The sequence below is a fragment of the Magnolia sinica genome, chromosome 18, assembly GCF_029962835.1.
Source record: "Magnolia sinica isolate HGM2019 chromosome 18, MsV1, whole genome shotgun sequence".
NCBI lineage: Eukaryota > Viridiplantae > Streptophyta > Magnoliopsida > Magnoliales > Magnoliaceae > Magnolia > Magnolia sinica.
Genome location: NC_080590.1, coordinates 50,727,577 through 50,755,454, shown reverse-complemented (window position 1 = coordinate 50,755,454; position 27,878 = coordinate 50,727,577). Strand labels below are relative to the sequence as shown.

The 27,878-nt window shown below is 40.3% G+C and overlaps 1 protein-coding gene across 1 annotated transcript in view; it reads right to left on the bottom strand.

Annotated features, from left to right (window-relative positions):
- Positions 1-15,652, bottom strand: part of LOC131232623 (replication factor C subunit 1) — an 83,178-nt gene extending 67,526 nt beyond the window's left edge. Inside the window, exons 1-13 of the mRNA XM_058228987.1 lie at positions 15,296-15,652; positions 14,867-14,998; positions 13,455-13,866; positions 13,324-13,406; positions 13,164-13,231; positions 12,865-12,940; positions 12,714-12,775; positions 12,472-12,623; positions 2,420-2,586; positions 2,106-2,294; positions 1,835-1,956; positions 1,545-1,752; positions 448-501 (exon numbers count right to left, since the gene is read on the bottom strand). Of these exons, the coding sequence (XP_058084970.1) occupies positions 448-501; positions 1,545-1,752; positions 1,835-1,956; positions 2,106-2,294; positions 2,420-2,586; positions 12,472-12,623; positions 12,714-12,775; positions 12,865-12,940; positions 13,164-13,231; positions 13,324-13,406; positions 13,455-13,866; positions 14,867-14,998; positions 15,296-15,298 (1,728 nt within the window). The 5' untranslated portion in view covers positions 15,299-15,652. The remainder of the gene's footprint in view (positions 1-447; positions 502-1,544; positions 1,753-1,834; positions 1,957-2,105; positions 2,295-2,419; positions 2,587-12,471; positions 12,624-12,713; positions 12,776-12,864; positions 12,941-13,163; positions 13,232-13,323; positions 13,407-13,454; positions 13,867-14,866; positions 14,999-15,295) is intronic.
- Positions 15,653-27,878: the final 12,226 nt, after the last annotated feature.

Genomic DNA, 27,878 nt, shown 5'->3' with positions numbered 1-27,878 from the left:
GCCACCAGGTAAATGGGATATAAACCAAAGTCATAGTGATTGGAAAACTTTGACCAACCAATTGTTGTTCTTTCCCACTGATTAGCTGCTCCCAGTCTGATCATCTCGGTTTTTGGTATGGCCCACCCACATAGTAGCCCACAAAATCAATAGTCCCAAGCCCCGAACACAGGTGTCGTTGTACGGCAGAGACGTTTGGAACATGCTTCACAGAAATTCCATGAAGCATCCACAAAGCCTACATGCCATACTAGCATTCCACATTCGTTTTAGTTTAGTCGCACATTGGAAAAGGATCGGGAAGATTGCCAAAGATTATAGAAAACAAAATAGAAGTTAGTTCCAGCCAACAGTGTATGACCATATTAAATGACATAGCAGCGTGACTCTATCATTCAAAATGCAGCCTACGAAGAAAGAATGATAAGTGTTTTCTGTTATTTTTACCTCATTAACTTGAAGTTCTTCTGCTTTTGCAACTTGTAACAACCTCTTTGCCATCTGCCATGCAAACACCAAAGTTCTATGGTTAGCAGTTACATACTACAACTACTAGTACTGACAGCGGAAAAAAAACATTTATACCATACTACAAACCCCATCACACAAATATCTACCAAATATGAATGTATGCAATCTCATTAATATGTGATGGTTTTACCCCTTTCCCGAGTTTCCCCAAAATGGTCATTCTGCTTTGATTAGCTGAATCTCACTCGAATCTTGTGTTTTGATTCCCAAAATAGGCCTACATCTCGTCTAAATAAGTTCCTATGTCCAATCTAAAATAAGTTTCTAAGCTCCAGCAAAGGCCGAAAGAAGAAAAAAGTGAAAAGATAAGAGAAAAATAAAATAATAAAAAACAAAAATGATAGCCTCTATCGCCATATCAGCCTTTTATCGGGGCATATCAGATCATATCGGCCGATATGGCCCTTTTTCTTTTCCAATCAATCGAATCATCCCTGTATCATATAATGGTGGGGACTGAAACGATTACAATACAGAGATATCTTTTTTATGGATAATCAGAATTTTAAAGGAAAAAAAGTCAATACAGACAAAAGATACAACACAACTATCGAGCCAGCACAAGCAAAGCCACAAGGGAAAACAGAACTGCCACCCAAAACAAGAGAATGAAAAGGAGAAAAACAACCCTGCCAGACCCCAGACGCTATTCTCTGTTCGATATAATTACAACGGCCGCATTGTCACTGTTTTTTATAACCATGCTCTAAATTCTTCTATTCTTTTACCAACAAGATTTAGAATAAACACAATTTCCAGGTCAATCCAGCTCTTACAACAGCTAACAGAAGTTCTACACGGAGCCTGTGCTTTGAACTTTAAACTGATCCTCTAAACATTAACCTAGTTGCGTACCAAGGAAGAGGAAAAAATGAAGGTAATATTTTAGGCCCAAAACATGAAACTAATATCCGAACCATGAGACTCAAAGTTGAAGATATATGTTCAAAGATGAACAAATCAAACACAGATTTCAAACACAAGCACGGACCATTCATGTGAAAACAAAGAACCTGCTGTTTCGTAGGTTTCCTGAAGTTGAGAAGCAAACAGTAGTTGACAAGACTTTTCAGCTTCTGACTGTAGCGGTCATTACAGATACAAATGATAGGAATTTTGGAAATCTTAATACTAGCAATAAGATCAGCCACGCCACCTCTATCACCAGCAGACATACCATCAACCTCGTCCATAATCAACACAGATTTTGGGTGCTTTGACCTGATTCAGAGATAGATAGCATTAGAAAGATGTCAATTATTCTCCAGAACATCAGAATAAGCAGAACAAAGTAAAGACCAACCAGTCCAAGTTAGAACTCAGAGCTTCGTTGCTGACGAGTTCTTTTATAGAATTTGATGTACTTCCACCAATTCCTTTAGCAATTTTGGAGTCAGCCTTTCCACGGTTATCACTAGCATTAACCTACATGACAAGAATGGAACTTTTAAACTGGGGACAAAAATACAAAGTCACCAACAACCGTATATTTAAAATCCCAGGCGTTGGTTTTGGTGAACCCTTCTATGCTACAAATAGAAACAAGGGGGAAAAAGGGCAAGCAAGGAAAACACCTCAATTATCTGGAAGCCAAGCATCTGGCTAACCAACTTTGCTGAAGTACTCTTCCCAATACCAGGTGATCCACTCATAAGCACAGCTTTTTTGGATCCAACATCACTTTGCTTCTTTGCCTTTCCCTTCTTGTCAGTATGCAAGAACTGTTCATTCCAATGGGCCAACCAGTCATGAAGCTGCTTAACCTGCACGTGGTGTCGTTACACTGAGATTACTGAAAGCATTACTACTCCACAAAAAGGAGAACGCCAACCATTGATACATAGCAACAAGAACTGAATGCACATCCAGGAAACAGTAAGATACATACAATTGATTGATTGCCGATAATGTCATTAGGAACCTTTGGTTTGTATTTTTCCGTCCATGTCAACGAATCATGGATATTAGCTTGAGCTTTCTGTTTGGCAGGCGAGGCGTGTGAGTCCAAACCTTTTGCTGCGCATTTTCTAATCGACGACTTGCCGACTTGATCATCTGAGAAACCAAGTGCACAAGGATCAAACAGAAGAAAACACCATGACGCAAAAGAGCTTTAAATGAAGTAAATTTTTGAAAGAAAAAGAAGACAAAATCCTAGCATAACCCTGATATCAAGATATTTAGGCCGCCTTTAGCCGCAGCAATGTGGTAAAGGGCTGCTTCCTGAGCTGGACAGTTCTCTCACCCTTGTTCCTCTTCAAAAATGCTTCTTTTCCACAGGATCCTTCTCCAGGTATGGATGCTGGGGAGGTGTTGGTAGAGATGGAAGCGGCATCCATGGCTGCAGTGGTGAGGAGGAGCCCGCCGCCCCAGAGGCCATCGAGACTCCCTCCTTTCTATCCCATAACTTTTGAAGGACTTGATAGCCTCTATTAAAAGTAAGAGGTGGGTGAACGATGCACCGCCTCATGTTGCTCGGAATCTAGGAGTAGTTTCAGCAATTGTGACAAAGATTATATAGCCCTCTTTCATTTCATGGAACAGAGAGGCTCTAACCTTTCATGTGAAGAAGCCTTGAGAAGATCTCCAAGGTCCCCAAAGAGTTGCAAGGAACTCCTTAACCTAGGAGTCGACACTGAATCAGTGAATCCTCTATTGAAGCTCATCCGCGTAGCAGGAGGAAGGGAAGAATGGCCAATTCAGTGATCCAATGAAGATCCTTTTGTGGGATGTTCTTGGGCTCGGATGCCCCCAAAAGTGTGTCCAAGTTAAGGCTGTTTGTAGAAACTCTAAGGCTACTATAGTGGTTCTACAAGAAACCAAGTTGAAGTATGTTGATAAAAGTGTGGTGTGGTCTGTTTGGGGAAAAAGGGACGTTGAATGGGCTACCCTAGATTCATTTGATGCATCTGGTGGTATTCTCCTTTGTTGGAATCCCTCCCTCTGGAGGAAGGTTGACGTCTGGGTTAGGGAGTTCTCTGTTAGTGCAGTTTTTTAGGATAAGTCCTCTGGGACTAGGTGGTTCTTTTCGGGGGTGTATGGCCCAAACAACCCCTCCCTTCATGGATCCTTTTGGGATGAGTTATCGTCAGTAACTGGTAGATGGCCCCTTCCTTGGTGTATTGGTGGGGACTTTAATGTCATCAGATTTGATCATGAAAAGTTTAATGGTCGTCATGTCTCTACAAGTATGAAAGGGTTTGCCAATTGAGTCTTGAAGCATAGTCTAGTTGATCTCCCTATGGGGACAATCAAGTATACTTGGTCTAATGTCAAGCATCCCCTGTGATGTCCCTTCTCAACAAGGTATCCCGTATTGGTATCGGTTGGCATAACGGTGCCCTCCGATACCGATACGAATACGGGGGTGTAACGGCGATACGGGGGGCGTAACGGCCCGTAACGGTGCAATTTTATTTTATTTTTTTGGCCAAAAAAATATGAAAAAATATGGATTAAATCTGGAATATTCTAAGCATTTCAAATATGCATTCATTTATAAATTGGAGCATGTTTATGGTGGTGTAACGGTCCACTCTTTGGTGAGAAGTTGTATCGGTCTACCTGATGAATTTATGAACCTGACAACCTAGTATTGGCTATAGATCTTTTATATTTAATTATCTAACTATATAATATCAATATAAATTAATTAGAATGAATCTAATACCAAAATATCTCATATTTGTAGGTATTGGTATATTACATACCTTGTGACTTGTGTACGTTTTATTTCAACATACAATCTAGGGACTTTTATGTCCAATTATGTACATATATCTAACAAATTAATATAATTCTTCAAAATAAATCTTAAGAAAAAATTTGAAATTATATTCAAGTAAATAGTGTTGTTGATTTAGGGCTGATTTGGTGGATCATTCGATACCCCAAATCAACTTTAAATTCATGCAACCTATTGGCACTTATCTCACTAATGGATTGGTGGATATTTATTGAACAGTGAAGAATGAAAAATATCAAATGATCATATTTCAAAAAAACAAGTGTTTGTAAATTAACGGCGAAAATCATTTAAACAATTTAATTTTGGAATTGTGACTTGGCAATAATAGTGCCATAATTTAATTTATTAATTTTGAGTTAATGTTATGCCTCATGGACAATTCTTACAGCCATGTGCATAGGGCCCACCATGATGTATGTATTGTATATCAATGACATCCATCTGTTTTATCAAATCATTTTAAGGCATGGTCCAAAAATGAGGTAGATCCAGATCTAAGGTGGACCACTAGTGGGCGAGGCCTTGAAATTGGGGTCCAGCTTGATGTATTTGTATATCTGTGCCGTCAATCTATTTTCCCAACTCATTTTAAATCATGATCCAAAAAATCAGGCAGATTTAAATCTTAGGTGGACCACTAGTGAATGATGCCCTAAACATAGGACCCACCTTGATGCATTTGTTGTATATCCATGTTGTCCATCCTTTTTGCCAACTCATTTTAGGGCATGGTCCAAAAAATGAGGCAAATCCAAATCTTTGGTAGACCACACAATAGGGATTGAATTCCCACAATTAAAACTTATATTACTATTATTATTATTATTATTATTATTATTATTATTATTATTATTATTTGTTAATATTATTTTTTAAGTTGCGACTTGTGTTTTCCTTGATTCAGGTCCATGCAACCTTATCAACAGTTTCGATGGTAAATAAACATTACAGTGGGCCATAATTAGAGTTGGGCATCAGACCAAGTCGGATCGGATTTGGTCCAACTCGACTAGGTTCGAAATTTGTAGGTCCCGACCTAAACTCGATCTGATTAGGGACCGGATCCGGGTCATTTAACTCGAACAGATCCGAACTCCTGCTGGCCTGAATCGATCCAAGTCCGACTCGATTAGGAAAACCGAGTCAAATCGGATTGAGTAAGGTTCAGATAAAAAACTGATGGACGGTATAGATAAACTAAAAAAAGTTCAAGATGGGCCCCACATAATTTACTCAGTAGGGAAAAAACGGACAGTTAGCTTCTTGAAGAAGCTTTACACCACAGACCGATAGCTTCTTGAAGAAGCTTTACACCACAGACAGATAGCTTCTTGAGGAAGCTTTGTAACTCCCAAGTGGCTAGTGGTCGGTGTTCTGTGGGGCCCACCATGATGTATGTGTGTCATCCATGCCGTCCATCTATTTTTATATATCATTTTATGATATGAAAAAAAAAATGAAGTATATCTCAATCTTAAGTGGACCACATTAGAGGAAACGGTGTTGAATGAATTTTGACCATTAAAAACGTTTTGGGGGCAATAAAAGTTTTGGATCAAGCTTATATTTATTGTTTCCCTTCATCTGGGTCTTTATGACCAAATCAACCGATTGGATTCAAATAAACAGTACAGTGGGCCTTCGGAGGATTTTATTGGTGAATATCCATTCATTATTGTTTTGTTGTGGTGTGGCCCACCTAAGATTTATATCCCTATAATTTTTTTTTATCAAGCCCTAAAATGATCTGTAAAAATGGATGAACGGAATGGATGAAACACGTACATCATGGTGGGGCCCACAGAGCATCGACCATCAGCCGCGGGGCTGGTGTCAGGGGGAGTAGCCGATCCGTCTCCCTCCAAGTACGGAAGCGGATTGCGTACTGAGTAACTCAGTACGCTTAGTGTACTGAGTAAACTCTTTGGGGCCCACCGTCATACATACATTTTATCCACTCCGTCCATCCTTTTTACCATATAATTTTAGGGAGTTATCCCAAAAATGAAGCATATCCAAAGCGCAATTGGAACACACCACCAGAAATAGTGTGAACTGAATTCTATCGTTGAAAAGTTCTTAGGGGCCACAAAAGTTTTAGATCAAGCTGATATTTGTGATTTCCCTTCATACATGTCTATGTGATCTTACAAATATCTTGGATGACAAATAAACATCATTGGGGGCCTTAGAAAGGTATCAACGGAGGAAATCAATACTTCCACTCTTTCCTATGGTATTGTCCCCTTTGAGATTTTTATATGCTTCAATTTTGGGATCAACGACTAAATTGATCTGTAAAAACAGATGAACGGTGTGGATAAATGCCATGCACTCAAGGTGGGCCCAACAGAGTTTACTCAGTACGATAAGAGTGTACTGAGTAACTCAGCACGCAATCCGATTTCTCCAAGTACTAGCTAGCACCAGCTATATAGCTGATCTAGGTACGTGCCGTGCGAAGACTAGCATTGACGCTCCTCGAGCTCCGAGTTGTATGAACGGTTCAAAGGAGATCCACGTTACATGGCCCCACAGTGACGTATTTACTATATCTACACCGTTCATCTATTTTTAGAGATCATTTTAGAGCATTATCCAAAAAATGAATCATATCCAAAGATCACCTGGACCACACCATAAATAGCAGTGGAGATAATGATTTTCACCATTAAAAAATTTGTAAGGCCCACCATAACGTTTATTTTACATCCAATCTGTTCATAAGGTCACAAGTACCTGAAAAAACATATTTCATAAGGTCACAAGTACATGATTGAAGAGGAAAAACAAATTTCATATTGATCCAAAACTTCTGTGACCCTAAAAAGGGTTTCAATGGTAGACGTTCAATCTCCCAGTGTGGTCCAGTTGATGGTTAGATCTATCTTATTTTTTGTCTCAAGCCTTAAAATGAGCTCGCCAACTGGATGGACGGTTTGGATATAACACATACCTCGTGATCAGACCCACAAAACTTGCTAACGTTACCTGAGTCCATCCGCTTCGTACACCGATCAAGCTGCGAGTCTCTTTCTCTTTCCCTCTTTCTCTCTTCCGAACACAAGTATAAATCATTTCTCAGTATATCTCTCTCCAGCAGATAAATCCAAGCTCCAAAATCTTCTTCTCGCCTTCTTCTTTAACAGAAATAGAGAAGCAGATATGGAGAGAGAATCACAGGTATAGAAAGATGGAGAGAGATAGAGAGATAGGGACGGGCTCAAGTGTACATTGGGCGGGATTTTTTGGCGCTGAATCGTAAAGCCTGGGCAGTAAAAGTAAAAAGAAAAAATATACACACACACACACACTAATATATGCGGTCCGGGTCGACTCGGTCCGAATCGGATCCAATCAGATCAGGTCAGTTCGGAACAGGGCCTATCCGGATTCGACCCGAAAATAATTCAGATTTGGATTACGCTACCCGATCCTGACCATCGGTTCTGTTCGAATCGGGTCGGATCGGGTCTGATCGGGCTGGATCCACCAGTTTGGGTATGAAATGCCCAGCTCTAGCCATAATAAGTTTTTAACAATGGGCATTCAATCCTACTGTGCGGTCTACTTAAGATCTGGATCTGCTTCATTTTAGGGACCATGCCTTGAAAAAATCAAGAAAAACTTATGGGTGGCATGGATATATAATATAACACATAAATCAAGGTGGGCCACATGCACAAAAACAATGCAAGTGCATGGTAGACATTAAATTCTACTATGCAATCCACTTGAGATTTGGATCTGCTTCCTTTTAGGGACCATGCCTTGAAATGATCAGGAAAAACTGATGGGTGGCATGGATATATAATACAACACATAAATTAAGGTGGGCCGCATGCACTAAAACAATGCAAGTGCACTGAGCGGCATGCGCTGCAAACTACCCGATAAAATAAGGTGCATGGCTGTTTTACAGCCACGCCCCCCATTCATTTTTTTCGAGACTGCGAGAGAGGTAGAGAGAAATGAGAGGGGAAAAAAAAAATTTAATGGGAGGGAAAGAAAGGGAAAAGGAGAAAAGGAGAAAACGAGAGGGTGGAGAGGGAGTTGCACCAGAGGGGAAAGAAGAAGAAGAAGAAGCAGGAGGAGGAGCTGCAGCGTGCCGCGAGAAGCTACAGCGCCCTGCGAGGAGCTCCAGCAGCGCCGCGGAGAAGAAGAAGAAGAGGAAGCGAGAATAAGGTTTTTTTTTTCGTTTTTTCTTTTCTTTTCTTTTCTTTTTTCGTTTTTTCTTTTCTTTTCATTTTTTTTTTTTTGGTTTTTTCTTTTAGGGTTACTGCCCGTAACAACTGTTACAGGCTCGTAACGGCCGTTATGCCTTGTAATGGCCATTTCGATTCCGTTTTCTGCACTTCTCCGTTTCAGCCCCGTATCGTGTAACGGTAACCGCCGTTACCATTATGTATCGGCCATTATGTAACCGATTTGGGATACCCTGCTTCTCAATAGGTTTTTGGAGTCCCTGGATTGGTCTTAGAACTTTAATGGATGTCATGTCTCTGCAAGTATGAAAGGGTTCACCAATTGAGTCTTGAAGCATAGTTCAGTTGATCTCCCTATGGGGACAATTAAGTATGCTTCGTCCAATGGTCAAGCATCCCCTACGATGTCCCTTCTCAATAGGTTCTTGGTGTCCCTGGATTGGTCTCAGAACTTTAATGGTCGTCATGTCTCTGCAAGTATGAAAGGGTTCGCCAATTGAGTCTCGAAGCATAGTATGGTTGATCTCCTTATGGGGACAATTAAGTATAATTGATCCAATGGTCAGGAATCCCCTATGATGTCCCTTCTCAACAAGTTTTTAGTATCCCTAGATTGGTCTCATAACTTTCCTTTCGTTTATCAGTCAGGCCTTCCTAAAATAGTGTACGATCATTGTCTTGTACTCCTTGAGGTAGATGCTCTTAACTAGGGTCCGAAAATAGATTTGAGCTTACCTGGTTAGAGGTTGATGGTTTCAAATCCCTAGTGACTAAATGGCGGTGTCCTCCTTTAAGGTGAAAGGTAATGCGGGTTTCAAACTCTTCAAAAAAATGAAGCTCCTTTAATCAAAACTATGCTTCTGGAAGAGCGAGGTCTTTGGCATGAGGGAGAGAGATGGACTCCATCCTTTCAGAGACCCAAGCTTTGGATACCAAAGAGCAAAATGGGATGCTTTCAAAGGATGATCACCTCAAGAGAGATAAGTTGAACCTTGATTTCCAAGCTAGAATTAAAGAGGAAATAAAATGGCATCAACACTCGAGGGTGGTTTGGCTCAAAATAGGATAAAAATACTAAATTCTTTTAAAGGATTGTCAGCGCCAGAGCTCGATCCAATTCTATTGCTTCCTAGGTGGTTGATGGCATTAGGTTATCTGAAAAGGGTCATATTTCGGAAGTTGTTGTTAACTTCTTTCACTCACTACTTACGGATGAGGGATTCCAAAGGTCGTCTTTAGATAACCTTAATTACCAATCCCTTTCTTCAAAGGATGTCGATTCTCTTGAATCCCCAATTCATATAGAGGAAGTATAGGACTCAGTTTGGGACCTCAATAGGGACAAGACCCTAGGTCCCAATGGTTTTCACCTTGCTTTTTTTTCAAGAATTTTGGGAAATGATTCACTCTAATATGTTTGCTTTTGTAGAAGAATTCTTTGCTTTTGGTTTTATATCTCCTAAATTGGGAAGCACCTTGTAGCCCTTCCTTGCTCCAGTCCCTAAGGTTGAAGGAGTTGATAGCCTGAAGAATTTTAGACCCATAAGTTTAATTGGCAATCCTCATAAAATCTTGGCTAAGATTCTATCTTAGAGGCTTAAAGGTATTATACACAAAGTTGTTTCCCTATTTCAAAGTGCCTTTGTTGCCCGTAGATAGATATTAGATAGTGCCCTGCTAGATCATGAAACGTTGGATGCTTATGTAAAAGTGGGAAGTCAGGGTGTTGTTTGCAAATTAGACCTTGAAAAGGCCTACAACCACATTAACTAGTCCTTTCTAGATTATATGCTAGACAGATTGGGTTTTGGTTTAAAATAGAGGAAATGGATTGGTTCCTATGTCTCTTTGGCCAAATTTTTTGTATTGATCAATGGATCCCCCTTGGTTTCTTCCAATCCTCAAGAGGCCCAGGACAAGGAGATCCCCTTTCCCCATTTCTCTTTGTTGTTGTGGCGGAAGCTTTAAGAAAAATGATTTTGTGAGGCCAAGATATAGGTCTATTCAAAGGCCTTTCAATCCCTAACTTCCCTTGGCATATGAGTCAACTTTTGCTTGGAGATGATACTCTTCTTTTTTCCGAGGATACTCTTCTTTTTTGCGAGGCTTCTGATTCTGATTTGTTGAATTTGAGGATTGTGATGAGATGGTTCCAAGCAGTTTTTGGCCTTAACATCAACCTTTCCAAAAGCAAACTTCTTGGAGTTAATATTCCTCAGTCAGAAATATCTAGACTGGTGGAGCTCTTTGGATGTAAATCTGATTCTTTTTTGACTACTTATTTTGGACTTTCTCTTTGCTTGGGCAAACCACCGCTTCACCTTTGGTATAAAGTCATCGAAAGAATGGAGAGAAAACTCTCCTGGTGAAAAAACAAGACTTTGTCCCTTGGCAGAAGAATTACCCCCATTAAGTAGTCTCTCTCCAATCTCCCTGTTTACTTTCTTTTCCTCTTTAAATGTCTGAAATATATCATTAATCGCATTGATAGGTTATGAAGAGACTTCCTATGGCAAGGGGGTGAGGAGGGCAAGAAATTCCACTTTATAAATTGGTCTGAGGTTTGCCGACCTATTGAGCAAGGGGGAGCAAGTATCAGACAGTTAGGCGGCGTTAATAAGGCTCTTCTTGGAAAGTGGGTTTGGCGTTGTAGGGTGGAGGATTCCAGTTTGTGGAGAAAGATTATCGAAGCCAAGTATGGTTCTTCCTTGGAGGGCTGGTGGACTCAAGATTCCTCCCTCAATATGGCTTCTTTCTTATGGAAGTCGGTGGTTGTGGTGGCCCCTATTATATTTGCCAGTTTTATTTTATTTTTTTTGTTGGAGAGGGAACGTGAGAGATTTTGGGACGATATTTGGTGTGGTGAGATCCCTTTGCGCAATTCCTTTCCAAGGTTGGCTGACCTTTTGCCCATCTCAGAATCTATTAGTTGCCCAGTGCTTTTCTCTTCATGAGTCTGGAGGAGTTTGGGTCCCTCCTATCGTAGGAGTCTGAATGATGAGGAATTAAATGAACTTCTAATTCTTCTTTCCATTCTCTAGGGGATCCTGCTATCCCAAGGTTCTCATGACTCCTTGGTCTGGAGACATAGCAAATCTAGGATCTTCTTAGTCAGATCCTGCTACTCGGTCCTGATAGGAGAAGGCCAAAGAGGGGAAGATTGTCACACATCGAATATCTGGTTTTATAGAGCTCCCATGATAGTTCTAGCATTCGATTGGCTCGCTAGGAGAAACCGGATTTTGACTATTGATAATCTCCAAAATTGAGGGAATGTGCCTCCCTAATGCTTGGCCCTTGCTTGAAAGCTGTGGAGACTGCCGACCATTTGTCCATTCACTGCCCTTACTCTATCATTATTTGGTCAAGTATCCTCTGGCTGGCTAATGTTGTATGGGCGATGCCCGTCTCGATCCAATCTCTCTATCAATCTTGGCATTTTGGTGGGGTAGGCTGCTCGAGAAAAGGAAGATGGAAGGTTGTGCTACTACCTTCCTTGTGGGCAGTCTATCTAGAAAGGAACAATAGGTGCTTTCGGAATTTAAAGTCTCCTCCTGAGGTTATCTATAATAGGGTGGTTTTGTATATAAGGGAGTAGGTCCCTTGATTGTATAGTTTCTTTTTCTTTTTCATGTTTTGTTTCTTGCTTGGATAGTTTTTTTTTCTTTTTGGTTGTTTGGGCCTGATAATATTTCCATCTTTCTAAAAAAAAAAAAAAAGCAATGTGGTAAGCAAAGAAACTAATTTACATTCAATACCATGAATATTCAAGAAGTAAATTTGCTCTTGCTAGCAATGTAACTTATTTTGTCATTCATGAAATAGGATTAGATCTCTCAAGCTGCATCGTTACTATTCCTAGAGTCTCTAGTTATGTGTGTGTGAAGTTTTCTGTATGTCAACTTAGGCTGTTTATTTGCAGCCAAAATTCTAACAATAAAACTCCAAATGCAAGTACAAAAAAAGTAGAAAGAAATGTGATTATACCCTTCACTTCTACTTTCACAGGGCTGCTCTTTGCCTGTGACATCTTTGCATTTTCTGTGGTTCTTTTCTTTGATTCATCCTGAATAGATGTTTTTGCAGGCTTTGATTTGTGAATCATATCAAACAGTCCATCCTCAGTCAAAATTTGGGTTCTGTATAAGGAAAAAAAAGAAGGGAAAGTTCAGAGAAATAAGATTAAAAAATATGCAAAAGAGGCAAGAAAACATTTTTACGTTACCAACCCTAGCTCCTTGGCTTTTGAAGATTTCCGTCCTCCAATATCTTCATCAGCAAGAAGAAAATTCTGCAAAACAGATTATGAAAATCACAACCTGATACCATTGAGAACCTGAGATCATAATGGAGAAGATGGCCGTGTATGTATAAAAGGACCGTTTTTTTGCTGACAGATCCAGTCACGCGACCACCATGGCGTTTAATTAAGTCTTCTGCTTCCTCCCTTTCCAAACTGCAAATAACAACCAGAGCTCAATATGCAACCCCAAGTTGGACAAGCAACACATTTTACAAATGCGGTGATGATATGCAGCATGGCTGGCATAACACATAATCTCAATATTATTTAAGAAGCACAAGTACACACTAGATTGGGTTGCTGGCAATATGGCTTTTAGAGACTTCACATACACCATCACATTGACAACCGCAGTTAAAAGCTTTAGGAAAGTTACCTGTCAAGTGTTCCACTTATCACAAATGTCAGGCCAGCCAAACAATCAGGGGCACCCTCTGGTACTTCCTGAAAGATAACAATAGAGTGCTTCAAAATCAATATAGGCCATTAAATAACAAAGCACTTCATTGACAATGTAAGCTTTTAAAAATCTTTACCTTTTCTCCCTTGTGAGGAGGATCTTTCCTTTCACCAAAATTCATGAATCCACCTCTTCCACCCCCTCTCCCTCTTCCAGCTGTTGGTGCTGCTTCTGTTCCTCTTCCACCCCCTCTCCCTCTTCCAGCTGCTGGTGCTGCTCCTGTTCCTCTTCCACCCCCACCCCTGCCACAAGCTTTAAGAGGAGATGTAACAGCTTTATCAACAAGAGTGTCTTCGTCATCTCCATCCATAGCTACAGACTTCTGACCAACTCCTGTACCCGACCCACTCTTCAGTTTCTTGGCAGGGCTGACCTCAGCCGGTTTATTCTTCTCATTGGGCAACACAAAGTCATCATCACCATTACCCTTATGTAGTTTTTTTGTGGATGGGGGGGTCACAATATCATCTAATTCCTCACTGCTTTTCTGATTCTTCCTTTTAACTGGAGATTTCTCAACTTTGCTTTCATCTTTTGGTTTTTGTTTAGCAGTGGATTCTGTAGAAGCAAAATACTTGCTAGTTTTCCTTCTTCCAGCACTTTCTTGAACTCCATGTGTCTGAATTTCTCCATGACAAGGAACCCAATTACATGCTTGCTTTTTTCAGCTTTCATCACAACCCAATTATATGCTCATTTTTTTCAGTTCAGTATACCAAAAAGCTCAATGAAATTGCCAGCAATTGTCCAATCTTCTTTATGAAAAATAAAATAAAATAAATCATTAAAATGCTAACCAAGAAAGCCCTAGTTACAGTGTGTAGAACTTTTTATGTTTTTTTCCTTTTTTGAAGGATAACAGAACTTTATTAAAGAACACCACCAAGGCAAAAGCCAAGGCATTTTGCAAAAAACAATACTCGAGTTTACGAATTGTGTATATTTACCAAGTAATTTTCACAAAAAAAAAAAAAAAAACAATTTATGGTTCTCACATCTTTAAGTGTATTTAAAAAAACATTTTAAAAAAAACACTAAGATGCAATGCTTTCTTTCCAGGAAGAACCCAGTAGTGGTGCTTGCATTTTTTTTGTCTGCTTTATGAAAATAAAACAAATAAAATGACCAACAACAATACTCATGTTTAGTTTTACTTATGAAAGCAACCCAGTTATATTACGTCAGTCATCCGAAAGAACAATTACAACAACCTCACTTTTCAGTCTGATTCACAAAGAAAATCCTAGTTATATAACTTGCGTAGCTCACATATTTTCTTTTAAATACAATACGTAAACAGAGGGCACAATTGAAATTCTTACATTCTTGGTGGGGGTGGACTCTTCTTTTTATGGATAACAGGAAAAACTCAAATACAATCTGCACATTCTTCAGCTTTCTTCCCCAAAAAAGTTACACTGCGAGCATTACCTCAGCGATCTTTTGGAAAATAAAAACACAACTGCAATGCTTGCATTTCTTTTTTTCTTTTCTTTTTCAGTCTTTATGAAAGGAAATAATATTCAGTTTTCTTGACCAATATATGACATGGTAAAACTACATCACAACAAAAGAAAAATAAATTCAGCGAATATGAAAGGATAAATTCAGATACTTACAGCTTTGCTGGATTGTGCCACAGGAGGGGACGGTTTCTCAGGCGACGAGGTGGTTGCAGCAGGTTTCGTGGGCTTTGTTGCATTTGCATTGCCTTTGTCATTTTGTCTCATGAACCATTTCCTAATATCCGACTACAATTCAAAAACAACACAAATATCAAAATGCAATAAACCACCCTCCCGACTATGGTTGAAGCTTCTTGCACTGTGAGGGAACATTAGCAACACATCCACATGATAAATGGCAATTGACATGCACCCACGTCAATCAAGGCCGTCCAAACAGTGAACCACAATGCAGATGGTGGATGGTCCAAAGTTATAATGATTGGTCTATCGTAACATTGTTATAAGAGACATGCACATCATTACCAAGAGAGAAAAGGGGGCGTTCTACCAAAAAAGGGAATGCGAAACCCTAGAACTCACCATGGCTGGATTCAACTGCGCGGCTCCCAGGCCTCAATGTCGATCCCTTATCGAAAGCTGATCTTAGAAAGCAGCCAAATCCAGACCGTCCATTGGAAGATGTTGAATCTTTTTTTCCGTCCGTTAGATCGTTTGCTGTAATCTGAAATGAAAATCGAAACAGAAAGAGAGAGAGAGGTAAAAGAAAAGGGGAAGATGGGTTGTAGGTGTGTGTTGGAGTGGAGTTTCTCGAATGGAAGGAAATGGCGGCAAATTGTTGAAGATGGTTTTGAAATCTGGCATGAAAAAGGGAATGAAGATGTGGAAAAAATGAATTTAAAATTTTAAATTTAAAAAAAAAACAGAGAGAGATTTTGGTGAGAATGGAGAGAAAGAGAGACAGAGTACGATAAACCACATGCATTCACGGTGGATAAACCCCCTAAAACGAATGGACGGTGTGGATAAACCATTTTGGGTTGAACCCTAAAAGGATCTGGAAAAACGAATGGACGGTGTGGATAAACCACATGCATTCACGGTGGGCCCAACAGATTTTACTCAGTACGATAAGAGTGTACTAAGTTACACAATACGCAATCCAATTTTGACAGAGAGGAGAAATGGGTTTAGGTGGGCTTCTCGCGTCGGTTTGGAAACTGAGGACGCGGATTTCCTGCGAAAGCCTTTCGCAGGAAGTTCCTGCGCTGGCAAGCCATATGGGACCCACTACGATGTTTGTACGAAATCCTCTCCGTCCATCCGTTTTGTGTGTTCATTTTACAACATGAGGCTAAAAATGAACCGTATCCAATGCTCAAGTAGGCTGAAAAAGTGATAATTGAACGTCTACAGTTGAAATATTCGTGGAGCCACAGAAGTTTTAATCATGCTAATATTTATTTTTTCAGTTCATCCCAGCAGGAATGACGTTATTAACAGTATGGATGTCACGTAAACATTAATGTCAAAACCAGGGAGGTTTCAACCGTAGAAATTTACCGAACCACATTTTCCTTTAACACGGCCCACTAAAGTCTTGGATTCTATTCACTTTTGGTCTCATATTCTAAAATTATCTCAAAAATTGGATGAACAGAGTGGATTCCTGAAAAACATCATGGTGGGCCCACCTACGATCCCAGTGCAGAAACTTCGTGCGAAGACGAGCACCGACGCTCGGCGAGCCCTGAGTTATACGAACGGTTCAAAGGAGATCAAAGTTTTACGGGCCTCACAATGATGTAGTTATTATATCTAAACCGTTTGTCTATTTTTAGAGATCACTTTAGAGCATTATCCAAAAAACTAATCATATCCAAAGATCATCTGGACCACACTACCGATAGCAACAGAGATAATGATTTTCACTGTTAAAAATATTGTAGGGCCCACCATAACGTTTATTTTCCATCCACTTTGTCCGTTAGGTCACAAAGACCTGAATGAAGAGGAAAAACAAATTTCACACTGATCCAAAACTTCTAACCCTAAAAAGGCTTTCAATGGTAGACAGTCAATCCCCTGCTGCTTTTTGCAGTGTGGTCCAGTTGATAATTAGATCTGTAGTCTTTTTTGTTACAAGCCTTAAGAAAAACTCGCCAAATGGATAGACAGTTTGGATATAGCACATACCTTGTGATCATACTCACAGAACTTGCTGACTTAAATACAGCAGCTATATAACGGGGGTTAGGCACACCAGCCAATCCACTTACGTTTCGGTGACGTCATTGTACTGTGATTTACACGCCGTCTTAAGATAGATTTTGAGGGCACGTGCCATGCCGTACACGTATACATGTGTGTGGATTAGATGAGGCATGGTATCAGCTCGGTGTGTAAGGCCCTGACTGGGCCCACCTTGGTATACGTATATACCGTATATCCACGCCGTCCATCTGTTTTTCCACCCTTTTCAGTACATGTTCCCAAGAATGAGGGGATTCAAATCTCGTATGGGCACACAATTGGAAAACAGTGGTAACTGAACCCCTGGCATTAAAATCTCTCTAAAGCACTGTAATGTTTATTTTCTATCCAACTCGTTGATAGAGCCACGTAGACTTATATTCTATGAATGAATATACAAATAGCAGCTTAATCCAAAACTTTTGTGGGCATTAAAAAAGTTTTTAATAGTGTGAATTAAATCACTCATGTGGTGAAAAATTAAACTAATCAATCACATGAGATACATGGCAAACAACAATTGAGCAATCTCTCCGAGCCAATGATGTATCTACCATAAAAAGGCCAATATGGACAAAGAACTCGTTAGTCAAGCTGAACTCGTCAACCTAGCTCGATAATAAGATTCATCAACCAACATAATTATCTCAACCCAGCTAATTAGCCGAGGTCTTCCTCATATACCGACCTCAACTTTTGATACCGACCTCAACCTTAAATACTGACAGCGACCTTATAATAGAAATATCGGGAGAGAATCTCACAGCGTATAAAAATAGAATCGATCCGACGAGATCCTAACCAAAAATCACGCCGATCAAGGCAAAATTGGAGATGTTCTTGAGAACGTATTCCCACTCCAATATGGGTTCCCCCAATGTATCTATCAGATCCACTTAAATACGCAAGATGCCTAGAAAATATATAAATACATCACCCCATTGGAGGGAAGAGGTATGCACGAAAAATCTCAGCTCCAGCCATACCCACTCTAGGTTCATCTACCCGACTTGGGCATCGGAAGGTCCCCCGCCATAACTGGCGGCCCCATTATCCATTTGTTTCCCACTAGTGCAGGTATTCAGTTGCCTACATGTGGAGTTGCGGGTTCAACCAGATTCAAGTTATAACAGTTTGGTGTCGTATGTGGGAACGACAGCATAATCATTAAAAGTTCCCTCTAACATCAACAGGCCTAGCTACCCTTTTATTTCCCACATCTAAGATGACTAAGGGAAAAAGAAGAGCATTGGCAACCGTCGTCAAGCCAATACTAGAAGAACAACCTGAAAACCCGCATGCTTCAAATTTAAGCCCCCAACTTGACCCTACTCCCCCAGTGATCGCGTAGAGATCTCGGAATAGGGGAAGTTGGTCTGTCTCTTTGAAAAATCAAGTCAAAGCCGTGACCGACAACATCGACCGTATCATGAGAATATTATAGAGACATCATCCTCTCCTAGATGACCCCCCCTCCCCCCGGCTTATACCTCTTGTATCATATATAGCAAAAGATCAACTAGCGAGAAGCAAGTGCATTCCCACGCAAACTTTGAGAACCATTGAGCTTGCTGAATCAGATTTGCGACATGCACTGGAAAAGAGAATGTGAGCTCAAGGAAAAGCCCCGAAAGTCACAGCAAAGAACGAGATCCCGTGAGAGGCAGAACTAAAAGAAATCCAAGATCAGCTCGGGGACATCCAACTAGCCTACCGAACCAAGGGCCTTGCCTCCATGAATGCCATTCTCGAAGAAACTAAGAGCCCCTTATAACGACCCAGATTTTTTATATTCTAAATTTTTAAATACCCTTGAATTTTTTCATTATAATTAACTTACGTTGTCACTTACTGACCATTAGCACTCAATGTTAGCCTATACACGAGTACCAATAAAGAACCACACAAATCTTATTAATCAACTATATGAAGCTAAAAAATCCATCCGATCACTTAAACATCGAGTTTAACAACGTGATTTACTCACAAAGAGCCGAAATCTAGCCGACCTATCGCTAACTAATCAAGACAGCTACAACTAAATAAAGACCTACTAAAATTTGAGATAATTAGTGGCCAGATCTTAATTAAAAACCAAACTGACCCACTTATCCTTTTAACCTAAGAACTAATAGCTTAGAGTGATTGTAATTGAATCGTCATTTATACTAGTTGTGAATAGGCCACACTATGAACTTAGCTAATCCAAACCCTAATCATTACGTACAAGAAATCTCGCTACCCAATTCATTCCAAAAATGCATTGATTATCTGAATAAGCTTTAAACCGCTCGTTAGTGGGTCACTAAACCCGAGGCTACAGAAATATGTTCGTCTTAGTGGGCTTGACGTCTATCGCAAGACATTGAGCCAAGATCGCATCTCGAATCGTTCAACTTGGACTCGCAAGGTGAGTGCTTGGGTTGTGCAAATACCTTATATGAAAATCTGGAACTTAAGTGAAACTAGTCCCTTTGTTTTTTCATAAAGTTGTAACTTTCGGACCATTGATTCATGGCTAAAGTTGTAGTATCAACTAAAGATATTTTCTCTCACATATCCGTATAGCCGCGACCCCGATCGACCATCCATGACCGTCGAATAGACTTCTGATCACACTCGTCAATCGACGCATCCAAATGGTGATCTAATCATATTCATACATAGATCATCATTAGGGCTAACTATCCTATGGTGTATATCAACCCATACACCCCATAGTGGGCCCCAAATGTTAGAAACACCCTCCCATAGGGCTAACATAATGAAAACTTAGGCCTTAAAGTATTTGCACTACTTCCAACACTATATAGAGCCTTTATTTGGGCACCTCCTCCTCCCATATGAATTTCAACAAGAGAAAATGGGGGAAAGGGAGAAGAGAAAGAGGAGAAAGGAGGGAAGAGAGCCTGGGACGTGAGTGTTGGTGCACCTCCACCCTCTCATCTCCTCTTTAGCTACCTCGTCATAACAAGAGCCATCATCGGAGCTTTCCTGACAATAATTAGAGGTAAGCATTGAGTTTCACTTGTAATTTAAGGTTTTCAACAATTGTTTATCCTTAATCTCACAAGCTTGTATGCTTATTTAAGTTTTTCAACAATTTTCTCCAAAACCCTAACCTTAGGAGTATCTTGGATTGGGCGAATCGTCACAAGGTGTAGACCATTATTCATAGGTTTTCGTTTATCAACCCTTGAGGGTCTCAGTTAATGATTTATTGTTTATAGATAACTTGGTATGTGCTAACATGTTCATACTTTGATTTGATCACAACATATGTTATTGTTTGGATATGGATGCTCACATGTTAATTTGAATAAATATTTGAGTGGTGGAATGTGTTGCTTTGTCGCTGCTCACATGCTTGATTTAATGTTTAATTAGTTGTATTGCTTTATGCATACTCATGTGTTTGATATAATGCTTTAGTGAATGTAGTACTATATGGATGCTCACATGTTTAGTGAATACAGTACCATATGCATGCTCATGTGTTTGATTTAATACTGCTTTATGAATGCTCATATGTTATAATTGCATTATGTAGTGTTTAGCATACAGAAATACTTAGGACTGCTATGATCTTAGGTCAATTGGCTAACGGCCTGAACTAAAGGGGTGGCCCGAGTTGGGGCGGCCACCCTAGGCTCGTTGGATCAACTCGGGTTGAACATAGACAACCGACAGTAGTTAGACTACACGGGATGCTTGCACCCAATACCGGTTCTGCTAGGATTCTCCTATGTCAATCAAATTAGTCTACTAGCGAACTGATAATGTGTGTTCACAATGTGTTACATAACCAATTAGAATGTAAGATACCTCGTTCCCAATGGATGGATCCATTCATAACCATTAGTGTGATATGATCCCACTAAGACTCATGAGTCGGGCATGGTAGTATGGGATAATATGTCCGAGCTGTCAGCTTATGCCGGGGTGACGAGTCTCCCCGTAGTGACCTGTGAGCACTAATGAAGGTGATGAATCATTGTTCGAACGACCTCCATCAAATTACTTAGCCGATGGTTTCGTGCCAGAGTACCGTTTGAACGACTTGGGTGTGCATGGAATTGGGTGACGAGCTATTTTTTGTGATGACTTGGTTTTATATGAAAAGCCTACACCTCATATTTGAGTGGTCATACTCGATGTTTGGTGTTAAGTGTCAAATATTGCATATTCTCTCCTATTTATATCTTGGTTTTATGAACATGATGATGCTTAATAGTCTATTTTATACATGTTTTGTTGCAAGGTGAATTTGAGAGCTTAGATTGAAAAAAATGTTAAAAGTATGGATTTGAAGCTTAAGAATCACCTAGCAAAAAATTGGATGTTAAAAGACCGAGAATGAAGAATTCACATGCCAAAGATCCAAGAAAACCAAGTGAGGAATGAAGAGAATCGAAGTTTGAAGTGAATTTTTGTGATCCTCGACTAGTTTAAGCTTCGGTTAGTCTAAGCTTCGACCGGTCCTGGCTCATGCTCGACTAGCCTAGGAATCCTCGACTCGAACTCCAGCAACATTATCCTCTAAATTCTCGTCATCCTCGACCAGTCAAAGGTGACCCTTGACCAGTCGAAGGTTGTCCTCGACTAGTAAAGGGTTATGTAGATTTTGTGTGGACTACGTACATTTGAGGCAGTTTCTGATTTTTCCAACTCGGTGCGGAAGTTGGAGTTTCACAACTATAAACAGGAGTCCCAAGGATATTCTTAGGCATCTTCTAGGGTTTGAAGAGTGGAGAAAAAAGGTGGAGCCGCCGTCTGTGATTTTTTTTCTTCTTCCTTAGTTGTTTTTATGCTTTTCTTAAGAGATTTTAGTTCAATCATGTCTATGGTTGGTTAAACCTCTTAACTAGGGCTAAGAAGTGAAGCTTGTAACGTGATTAAGATGTTTCCTTTGCTTTAATTCATGTTTTTATTAAACCTTATAGATTTTTGTTCTTATTTAAGAAATATTTTTAGTTTTAAATGGTTTATTGTGACAAATTGCAATAGATCTACAATTGTTTCGAATATCTTTTTTTCTTGATTTGAGATTGTGAACTTAGTAAGTCCCGTTGTTCACCATCATCCCTTGGGCATGGTAAGGTGATGGAATCCTTCCTAATCTTCACAATTCTCCTATGATTAGTTATGGGATTGGTATATCCTGTTGTTGGCCATTGTCTCCTGAGCATGGTTGGTTGATGGAATCACTTTCAATCCTCACAACTCTCATTCATTAAGACTAGATCAATAAGAAGTTCAAAGTTCTGACCATCTCTCTTACCAATTGGATAAGATAGGACTCTAATTCCAATTGTGTCTTTAAATCAAGCAAGGTAGTGTCCGAATTGCTACAAATGGATCCTTGGCACCCTAGTTCCCACCTTTAATTGATAGTTTTCACAATCACTTATATTTACTCTCTTTAATATTCCATATTTAGGTTTAGATCTTCTTCTAGTTCTGATTCTAGTTATTTTTAGAAGCACACAGGTTCAGTCCTTGTGGATTCAACTTCGATCTCATCGAGATTATTACTACATCGTGACCCTACACTTGGGGTTGTGAACATTTGGGTGACGACACATATCGATTTAATCCTTACACCTCTGGGTATAATGTCATACATTTAGAATTGTTGATTTGTAAAATAAACGGGTGATACCTAAATTTGGATCAAGGGACACTTGTGAGGAACTACTACATGCCTCAATAAGCCATGTGATCCTGATAAAGACTCGTGATATAACATTGGTATCCTAGCTTCGTCAATCTGTTCCATGAATTAAAATTAATAATCACTTGGCTAATCTTTCATACCTTAGGATATGTTACGATTTGGTGTTAGAGTCACTTGTGAGAAAGTGTTGGCATTTGCGAAAAAGTTGTTGAAGTCGCTTATAAGAGAGTGTTAAATTGTAAGGCACATGCATCATTCCACAACTTCATTTAAGTATTTAACAAGAGTATTTAGGAAATGTTTGATGTCTTCTTTATCATTAACTGCGTTGACTGAGTTGATAACATGCGTAACTTAAAACTAATAGAACTACTGAGTTAGCTACTCCCTCCCACATGGTGCTTTAAAACACCAACCAAGCATATCATTGATGCAGGTACTAATGAGACCTCAGACGGGTAGGCTTAGATCGGCTTGTGCCACCACCGTTATGTTTTAGAGAATCGGGCGTAAACTGAAAACTTTACACTTTAATCATCTTCGGTATATATATTGTGGCTTGTATAATCTTCATTTGGGCGGATACACTTTTCCACTGTACTTTGACTATTTTTCTTGTTTTTATTAATTTTTATTATCTCTACCTCGCTTTGATTCCGCTGAGTTGACTTGTGTAACTTTGATTATTTGTGCATGAACTTAATGTGAATTAGAATGACGACACATGTGCATTTTATTAAGTTAACATAGGGGAACTTGGGCGCGGAGTCTATGTACTCAAATGTCGAATTTTTAGAGCGTTACAAGTTGGTATCAGAGCGGTGTATTGAGATAACCAGGACCTTGGGAATGCAGACTATACAAACCATAATAACTATGTGTTAAGAAACTTAGGATTTGATGTTTGGGCCTGAATAAGGTTTTCTAAATTTTAGGAATATACAACAGTGGAAGAAATTTAGTAAATTAGGAATAATGAAATCTAAAATCAAACTCCCCGATTTGCTACACTTTAAAACTCAAAACTTAGAAACTGTACTGTAGGATTAAATTTCCTCTTGTGTGTATGATTTTGAATTTAAACTTAGAAATGATGAACAATAGGATCAAATCCCCGATTTTGTGATACTTTCGAACCTAAAACTAGAAAAAAAAAACAAACAAACTTAGGTCCACCTTGGTTAATTTTATTGCCTATAAAGTGTTTGAATACAAGTTATTCCGACTTAGAACGAATAAATTTGATAAATTGTATCTTTAGGGAGTAAGATTTAGCGAAGGGATTCAAAGATTCCGTAAGATGAAGATGATGATTTCAAGATGATAATAATATTCCAAATTGTCACGCCCCAAACTCAGAAACCGGGCTCACAAAATTTCGATCGCTGAATTCAGCACTGACAGCCTCCATAGTACCCCCATTCTCGGCTCCCAGCACCCATACACCAGGTTCCGATCCTGGGATCCTACAAGGAGTATTTCAAACATGATTTGATTCGTAATGTGCATAACCATAAGCATAACCCACGAACAAAAGCCACAAGAACATCATCACAAAATCCACTATGATAAAATTTTTTGAGTACAATGCTTATAAAAGGGAGATACAAGATAATGAAAATAACAGAAACTCCAGAAGCTCGACTGCACACTCCAACTACGGCGAGGCTATGACTACGTCCTGGCGTCACCTGCACGCATCAATCGTGCATAAGCTTATAGAAAGCTTAGAGGGTGGTGTAAGTGTGTGCGTAGTATGAACGTGCTCAGAATGCAATGCCAGAGTAATGCGGAATGATGCTGATGGGTACATGAATGCAATCAGCCATACAAGGCTATGCGGTGCAAAACATTAATGATATCGGTCATATCAAGACCATGTGATGCGAGATGCAACTCAAGCATGCCAATCCTCATATCAATACAGCTCATCAAATATCAGTATAGTTCTCATTCTGGATAATCACTGGGGTTTAATACACTCTAAATGGTACTGCTCTTTTCTCAGGCGCGTAGTCCAAGTGAGCGTAAGAAACCTCACTATTCGTCTGGCTAATAGTTTGCCAATATCTATCCGGCACGTCGATAGCGGACTCATTTACGAGCTGGTCAAACTTAGTCTAGTGATACCTCCTACCCTTGGGCGAGTAAGGCGACACTCCTTTCCAACCGACTGCGATACAGTGGGAGACGCGGCCTCCTGGTATTCGGCCCTCGTGCGCTCATGTATCAACTCGGTCTCAACGTTGGAGTCATCCTCTAGTATTATCGGGTTTAATGATTTTCACCCAAGGATATCTATGACGCCCCGATGCTAGAAACAGTATTTTCGGTGTCCAATCCTACCATCCACGATATACCTATGGAGGCCACAACCCTGATATCGCTAGGGCGTGCAGTAATCATGTCATACAAATGCGAAGTGCATGAATCATACTACCAGTCATGCAGCAATCATGTACATACCGCGCGCTCATGTAGGGCAACTTCGCCTGTCAGGGAGCCCATAAATAATCTGCCAGAAGGCATATGCCATGATCAGTCACTCCTTATATCAAGCATATATATGATGCGTATGAGCATGAATCATGGATTTATACTAAACATGTTATATGGTGGTGGGCTCTATTCATAATGAAGATGGGCCTAGACGGCCTACACACTACAAGTATGAGCCTATCAATGGGCCCTAGGGAGAGTAACAATGTGGACATTTAATAAATATCATCCTTACAATGTGGACATCAAACCATCATTGCTCCCAAGGCATGACCATCAAAACATCATTACATGCATCATGGTGGGATCTCACATCGCAATGGGCCTTATGTACATCCCGTTGGGCGTCGACCCAAGGGCTCCAAATACATCAAATGGGCCACATCACATGGGCCTCATATATACCTAGGTGGGCCTCAACATCAGGCCTCATATATCACATCGGGCCTAATCAAAGGGGCCGAATCAACTGGGCCAAGTCGAATGGGCTGAGTTGAATGGGCCGAGTTGAATAGGCCGAGTTAAATATGCCGAGTTGAATGGGCCGAGTCAAATACATCAAATGGGCAACACCACTTGGGCCTCATATATTAAAGTGGGCCTCAACAACATACCTCATACACATCAAGGTGGGCCTCAACAACATACCTTCTACACATCAAGGTGGGCCTCAACAATAGGCCATAAATACATCAAGATGGGCCTCATCACATACCCAAAAAGAGTCATATTGAAGGATTATTTGGACCATACCCCGAGTAACAGTGGAGATAATTTTCACTATTTAATCAATTCATAGGGGCCTACTATGAGGTCTATTTCTCACCTAATCTAATCATAAGGTCTTAAAGACTTGAATTAAGAGGGAAAAACAAATATCATATTGGTCCAAACCTTATAGTCCAAGGGTTTTAATGGTGGACGTTCAAACCCACTGCTTCCTGAAATGTGGTCCACCTGATCCTAGATCTGTCTTATTTTTAGTCTCAAGCCTTAAAATGAGCCTTCAAAATGGTTGGACGGCTTGGATATAACCCGTGCATCATGGTGGGTCCCATAGATGGACGGCGTGAATGAAACAGGTGGGACCCACGTAACTTGGTGATGTCACGTACACCAATTATGTAGCTAGTGTGTGGCACTCTAGCCAATCTGTTTCATAGGGTGGGTCCACACGTGTGGCCCACCATAACATTTATTTTCCATCCAACGTTGGTAAGGTCACACAGACCCTGGATGAAGAGGAAAAATAAATTTCATAAGGATTCAGAGCTTCTGTGAACCCAAACAGGGTTTCAATGGTAGCCGTTCAATCCACTATTTCCTATGACGTAGGCCACCTGAGTTTGTATACTGCTGATTATTAGGGGGGCCCACTGCCTAAATGGGGCCCACCCAAATGCAAGGTGTTAATTACAACACACATCACGGTGGGGCCCACGGTTGGGACCCCTGCCTCCAGCGCCCACACAGCAGGATGCTACTGGGCGTCCTTGGTTGTCAGCGCGTCTGCTGCTGTTGTTTAAATTTTTTTGGTTTAAAACATGCACTTTTGAGGTTTTTCGTAGGTGGGGCCGCATTAGGTGAATCCAGCCCAGCCATTGCACTCTACAGCTCAAGACAGACCCATCAAGCCCAATATTCAATGTGTTTTGGTGTGTAGAAATATCAGAGTGGATTTCAATGGTAGAAAATACTGTTTTTTATGCTATGGCCCGCCAGAAAATCAGATTAACTTCATTTTTTCGGCTCAACGCTTAAAATGAACTAGGGAACGGGATGGACGGCGTGGATTAAACTCATACATCAAGGTGGGGCCTGTATGAGTGGTCCACCCAAACCTTAAATAAATATTATATATATATATATATATATATATATATATATATATATTTGCTTGTTAGGACATCCCACTATCAGTTCACGTTCACTTAACCCACGTCCAGCGACGCTGAACGGATGGCTTGAATATAAAATCAAGGTGGGTCCCGCATGGACGTGGCCCACCTGATTTGGGTTAATATGATATTTGTGTTTTTCCTTCCATCCAGGCCCGCTAACGGGCTGGATGGCGTAGATCCAACCCATCTGTCAGGTGGGTCCCATGAAGGTGAATGGCATGGATAATATGTACACTTCATGGTGGGCCACACACACAACCACACTATCATCCATGTAAGAGAGATAGAGAGAGAGAGAGAAAAAAAAGAGGGAGAGAGAGAGAGATCAGTGAGAAGGGGAGGGACTCCGCTACTATGGGCCCTCCCTAAATACAAAGCATACATCAAGATGGGTCCCACCATAATGTGGGCACTCAAATAACAAAATTGACGGTTAGATCACCCACCTATCGATCTTCTTCTTGGTCCCTTAGCCTCCTTAGCTCATATGCTCAACTTTTGACGGTGGATGATAGAGTTTTAATGGTGGGGATGAGAGATGAGAGAGTGGGCCACACTTGTTATTTTTGGAAGAGAGCTTGGGGAGGCTTGGATGTGAGATGCTTTGTTGCTTGGGAGTGAAGAGATGGAATGAGAGAGAGAGGGAAGTGATGGGTGAAAAGGGATGGGGTGATGGGTAATGGGTGGAGTGATGGGGTTGTAAGAAAGGATGGGTAGAGATAAAGAGAGAGTTGACTTTGGGAATGGGAAGGGATGGGTTGTTGTACTTGGGGTATGACTTGTACTTAACATTGATTGATTGATTGATTGATGGGACATGTTATAGAGATTCCCT